General features: G+C 39.3%; 1 protein-coding gene and 1 long non-coding RNA gene across 8 annotated transcripts in view; one reads left to right on the top strand and one right to left on the bottom strand.

Moving 5' to 3' along the window:
- Window positions 1-1,139: 1,139 nt before the first annotated feature.
- On the bottom strand, window positions 1,140-2,241 carry LOC114871414. Its single transcript, XR_006829953.1, has 2 exons — window positions 2,156-2,241; window positions 1,140-1,727 (listed from the first exon to the last, which is right to left on the bottom strand). It is a non-coding gene; the product is annotated as an uncharacterized LOC114871414 (long non-coding RNA).
- Window positions 1,721-6,367, top strand: part of LOC114871364 (protein alan shepard-like) — a 28,857-nt gene continuing 24,210 nt past the window's right edge. For 2 of the 7 annotated variants that reach the window (XM_029177169.2, XM_046288148.1), the window contains exon 1: window positions 1,721-3,182. In XM_029177169.2, coding sequence (XP_029033002.1) covers window positions 3,126-3,182 — 57 coding nt within the window. In that variant the 5' untranslated portion in view covers window positions 1,721-3,125. Of the gene's footprint in view, window positions 3,183-3,551; window positions 3,709-6,367 lie in introns of those variants that run through there. The other 5 variants (XM_029177162.2, XM_029177161.2, XM_029177165.2 and 2 more) reach the window with 5 other exon arrangements.

Raw genomic sequence — 6,367 nt, 5'->3', positions numbered from 1 at the left:
GAGTAATAATGGTGGATAAACTTTACAATAATTAGCAGGACATGAGTCATTTCCTTATGATATTATTTATATTAGTCAGAGATCTCTGTATCATAGCCGCCATTTTGGTACTCTTGTTTTAACACTATTCTCCTATTAAACATACATTAATCCGAACAAGATCAGAAAGGTATTTATGTTTATTTTTAAAGCTCTTTTCAAGGTTTTTACGTAGTAAAACCACATGACCAGACATCTGTTCGTAAAGTCAATATTGCCATTATCGAAAGTAATGTTTCGATAATACTGTACCTTTTTGCGATTGTAGATAAGTTTGACGTATAATTATGTATGTATACTTTATTGCTTACAATGTATCATTTTTAAATTCTACACTTTCATTCAACTTACATCGGTAAAAATACATTATTAACCGATTTGTATTATTAATTGATCGTTGAAGATAAGAAGCCATTGTTCGCGAAGAAAAAAAAAATAAAAATAATGAATAAGGTGAATCCAAATTTCCCAATCCCTACGCCACTGGACAAGCATCTATGGTTGCATATGTTGAGGGCATCATTTGTGGCCAGTGCACTATAGCCAATAGGAGGCAACAAGAAGAAATTTGGATGAATAATATGCATAATTGGGTAGACCCTATTCTGTGCTGGTCACTTTGTCAACGCTAAATTACACGATATCGCGTGCTCGTTGCTGAAACATTGCAGCATATAGCGAACGAGGTAACTCTAGTCCAATATTAAATAAGCATTTAACTTATAATACCGAATAGTAAAAAATGATGACTATAAGAGGCATAGGAAATTGTTGCATACGAGGAAATTTGGATAATGATACATTTGGTGAATGAAAAGTGTCGATGACCGCGAAGAAAATGACGAAGATTTTCCTGTTGGGAAGGGAAAAAAACGACAGGAAAATCTCGTCTCCTGACCTCGAGGGAGTAGGAGAAGTGAGTGAGGTCGTTCCACGATCGATAACGCGAGTCTCTCGCGAGAAGGTGCGAAAGAACTTCGTCGGGTACCTAACGTAAAGGGCCGAAAGAATCGATCACGGTTTCTATGAAGAGGAAAGAGAGATTTTTTGATATCTACCGGTTTCTCCTTTGGTTAATGGTCGAATGAACAAGACGAGACTTTGTAGATGTATATATATGTATATTTCAGGTAGGATTTCTACATAAGAGGGCATATGGTACATAGGTTTATTGTCGTATCGCAAACGGTCGCGTATACGGGGGTGAGTGTACCACCCGCCACTGTCTGTCGTCCGTTTTTTCCTCTCTTTTCTTTTTTCATTCTATTCCCTCGTATCGTCCTTCATTTTTGTTCTTCGTCAGTCAAGTAACGCTGTTGGTAACTGGTCTCTGTCGTGCTCGTTCATTCGCATGCCTGCCAACTGCGCGACGCCGAAACTCGTCGAGAAAACCGCGGTGATCATAGCCCTCTCTCCTCTACGTCATTCGTTTAGGCAGTAAGGTTTCGGTCTTTGTTCGACAAGCTGTAGGTAGGTTAGTTATCTCTTTGTTACTCTTAGGAAACACGGTAAGATATCGTGGTAATATTGTGATACGGGTGAGTGTGTGTTGAGTGGCGGTCGTGCAGACAGGTGCGGCCGCTGGAGCCCCACCGTTGGTGGTGGTGCTAGCAGCGCCTCCATGCGGCGAATCATCTTAGTTTCGGGCAAGATGGGCGAACCTCGCCGGGCAGTAGCTTAGACTCTACCTACAAGACAACACATACACTAAATGTTTCCTAACAACAAGTAACAATTAATTGTACATTTATTTTATTTAAGGGAACACAAACTCTATTTTTGTAACATGCTGTATTAGTAGTGCTCTGTGGAATTTGTACGATAGTTAAAGAAAAGAAAAAAAAAAAAAAACTGGTGCGTGGCCACGCGCGATACAACGGACGAAGACGACGACAGAAAGTATGAAAAGATAGGAAGGTTTCGCGATTGTTGGAAGAGCAAGTGCGAACGTACGAAAAAGAAAAAGAAGAAGAAAGAAAAAGGGATATAGTGATCGAAAGGAGGTGCTTGGACGAAGACAAGGATTAAGAATACAGCGAGAAAAAACGACGAGGACAACGACAAAGGGGACAATCCCGACGAAGACGGTAGGCGAGGTGGATAAGGACGATCGTACCGCAACAGTGGCCGCCACTGAGGCTGAAAACGACAGCGAAGTAGGTGATAATCTCGCTTAGTCTCTGTTCGTTGACTCGGCTCGGTGTAGCTAGCTGATTCTCTCGGTGTGGTGCGTGTTTTAATATAATAACGAGTTACGACGTGGAGAAAAGTGTACGACTGATAGTAGTGAAGTGTATAAGCCGACACACCCTCTTGACACTCGACATTCGTCTCGTATCGCCATCGGTTTAGCTCTCTACCCCCTTCTTTTCCTAATCTTTCTTCTTCTTTCTCGCTCCTTCCTGCGGGTTACATTTACGTAGTACCGCGTGTTCTGTTCGGTCACTGCAACAGAAAGCCGCACACCACGTTCCTCTTTCTCTCTCTTTTTCTTCTTTGCTCTTCCTCCCGTCTCAACCCCTCGTCTCGTTGTCTCTTACTCTGTCTCATCTCTCTCTCTCTCTCTCTTTCTCTTTCTCTTCTTCTAGATTGTCCTATCGTCTTCTCTTTCTTTCCGTACAAAGTGATTTATCGTTACGCTTGTCGCATCGGATTTCGTCGGTGTTAAAACCATACCGACCCCGGCTATCGTGTCCCTTCGCGTCCATAACCATACATACCGTACTTCGTCCTAGCTCTACCCTCTCCCGGCAACCCCCCTCATTTTACCAAGCGTCTCACCCACACCTATTCAATCCGTCTCTCTCTTTCTTCCTCACTCTTTTTCTGCCTCCGCTCCACCCCGGTTTATCGGCCGATCGGAGTGCAAATTCGTTCGTGACCGTGCTGTGCGAGTTTTGCATCTAACCAGTGTCGGGAGATACGAAAACGCGGGTGACGCCGCTCTCTTGGCAACGCCAGACCAAAAACCATCAACGACGTACAACCACGAACAGAGAAGAGGGACATACTTTACCCGTAGCAATAGAACCGACGACGGCACGGTATCGTTTCGAGCAAGCGCCACGAGCGATAACACCGCTAACATGTCCGTGAGAATGGAAAACGTAGCCGCGCCAAGGAAAATGAACTATAAAATGATGGTAAGTCAGAATTCTCTTAATCGTTCTATGTTATTTGTATTCTTATTTATTGGCGATTGAATCGCGCCGGTTATTTCACCCATCGTATATGTTCAGCGTCGTTTAAAGTGTGCGTGCATACCTACTCTTGTGTATACACGCTCTTGGAAAACGTAGCATTACCATGGGGACGGCCGATGGCCACGAACCTTGCGGAACCGGCGTAGTTTGACAGTTTGCCGCGGGGCGTCTGCTGCCCCACCCAGTCTCCTCTTTCTCTCCCCCACTTTAACCTCTCTCGGACGTCTTCACGTATTCTTTCTTTCTTTCCGATTTTTTTTTCTTTCTTCCTTTCTTCTATCGTATTGTGCTCGAAGAGATTCATATTAAACGGTCTCGAATATGTGTGTTCTTGATTATTTTCATCGTGTTTTGATGTAAAATCGTAATCTCATCGGAAGGTTTACACGTTTCAATGAATCGTGAATGATGAACTTGAAGGATGAAAGTGTATAATGGACCACTAGTTGCCGGTAACACGTTAAAGGTATTTACTGATATAACCTAGCATTTTAATGACATTTTGTTATTTTCATTTGATCTTATGTATCATTTTCGAAGTTTTGATAATTCAGGTTTTAGTTTGATTAATAATGCGAAGTATAAGTCCGCGTGGTCAGTATCTTCCTTTGCGTTTATTGCATTGTAAATGTTATTGAATTTTTATGAAATTCCATATATATCTGAAAAACAATTTAAGTCTTATTAATCAATGATTTTAATTAGATACACAAGTCAAGTTATTTCAAAACGACAAAAGAAACAATGTTTTTATTGTTCTTAAATATTTGTTATCAAATATTCGTGAAAACAGGTTCTCATTCTCATGCATACGGTCCTGACATTTCTGCGCAGGCTCTTGCCGTCTCTTCCTGTTCTCTGTCTACTTTCAATTGCTAGGTTTTTCGTGAAATAATTCTATATTCGTATCGTATTTTATAGTTTTATTATATTTTACATTACGTGCACGAATGCTATTCTTCAGTTCTCGATCGATTACTCAATTTAGAAACGTGTTGCGTGTAACTATGAATAAGATATTTATGTAAAACAGCATAAATTACCGTGGTGTTCCTTTTCTAACATTTTTTCCTATTGACGCAAGTAAAATTCTCATTATTTTTCTATTATAAATTCGCGTGAGATATGAAATGTTTCGTGTGGTATTTATTTAATCTGTTATTTTTGATACGTGTTCTCTGATATTATATCGGAGTTCTGTGGTTTATTAATGCAATATTTAGTTGCTTGTGAAAGCGACGTGGAGCCACTATCCGGAAGCATTCTTAATCTGCACATTGAAATTCGACCTAACGCTCGCCAGTGTAGCCAACTTTATCGTATGCCTTTTAGTGACAATGCAATGACAGTTACGTTCGTTCGTCTTCATACATAAATATCTTTGAATCTAATTTCGTATTATTATATGAAACGTTATAAAATATGTTGGAAAAACAGTACAATGAACCTTACTGAAACTTATGAATTTTTCTGATGTAAAGGTAGCAGTATATGTCGATTGCAGAGATAGAACATTGTCTTATCAGTTCTATAAATAATTCAGTGTTTTAAGCTCTTCTAAAGTCTATTTATTGTTAGTTCAGTCATTAGAAAGGTTATCGCACGGTAAATGCGTTCAAACGGATTGACGTGCAAACAGCTGTTCTTTTCAGTGTTGCCAACGTCAACTCGATGCTTGAATATCGCAGTGATGTAAATCGAGAAAACGAAGTGTTGATATATAACACATTTTTAAATAATTAGGATTTCGTAAAATTTTTAATTCAGAATATAGAAATCAATGCAAAAGATAAATTACTAGGAAATGTTGAAAACATATTGTCAGAACTTTTGAAATCATTGTAGTTAAAATTAACAATTTTTTTTCTTTATTATTTGCGTACTTTGAACTCCATAATCTAAAGTGTTTAATTAACAAATCAAACATTTGATCAAGATAATGAGAACTTATTCATAACACATTTATGCTTAGCGATTCGTGCATCATTTAGTGCATTTCTTTTTATTTTTTTTATTTTACATGATTTTAAATTGTTTGCGTGCCTTATCTCCTTGGCATTAACAGACAGAAAAATGTTCCCAAATGTTTTGCGCGCAGAACAATTTTCCTGCGAGGTAATCGATTGTGCGCACCGAAATCGATCGTACTCGAAGCTATATAGAAGTCTTACGAAACTCGATAATTAACACTTTCGTGACTGGTAATTCCTCGCGATTAAAGCAAGAAAAAAAAAAAAGAATTGATTTTCTAATATCACGCTTCGAATCACTTACTGCCAGCAATCGCATCGGATACCGGCAATTGAAAACATAAATATAGAAAGTTGCACGGTTCTAACCTCAAATTTCTTAAGTTATGTAAATTCCTAACCTTAAAATTTTTACGGTAACGGTAACGCTATGGTATTACCGACCGAAAATGTTAACGTAGTACGTTAGGTAAATTATTTAATTTCGAAAAATTATAATCGAAGCAGCTACAAACGTAGATGGCAAGGAATTTCTAACCTAAGATCATAGAACGTATTAAAATACCGTTGTACTACGTCAACGGTTGCAAACGTGTTAACAAATCGCTGGTTCGCGCGCGTTGAATCAACGATCCACGACTTCTGATTAGGCTCCCTCCGGAGATAACCGTCGTCGAAACAGAACGATATTGTTTTGCAATATCGAGGCACGCGTTCGATTGGCGTGCATTCAGATAAAAGGATATTTCAAATTTGATTTACTCTACTGAAATAGGGCACGCGACCTTAACGACTTTTCTTCTTCCTGCTGTCGATCGTAAAATACTAATAATAGATGGCCAATTCCAGGGAGTTTCGAAGGTGACGATCATCGCGTTTCAGGATCCATTTTGTCGTCAACGCGTCTAATGTCGAGGAGTACCGTAGTCTTAATATTAAAATTTTCTGCAATTGGAAGGTAGAATAGTGTACCTTTGAGAAAACGAAGGCATTGCGAGCGGTAGTATGAATCAAGCTTTATTCACCAGTTGGTCAGTGAACGTCGATTGATGCTGAGAATTCATAACGATAATTGAACCGATTTGTCTCAATCGCGATTAGATATGCGAGTCGATCTGCTTGTAAATCGCGGTCACTTCAGACGATCGCTAAGAT

This window comes from Osmia bicornis, chromosome 12, assembly GCF_907164935.1.
Source record: "Osmia bicornis bicornis chromosome 12, iOsmBic2.1, whole genome shotgun sequence".
Lineage (NCBI taxonomy): Eukaryota > Metazoa > Arthropoda > Insecta > Hymenoptera > Megachilidae > Osmia > Osmia bicornis.
This window is presented reverse-complemented; position numbering and strand designations above follow the sequence as displayed.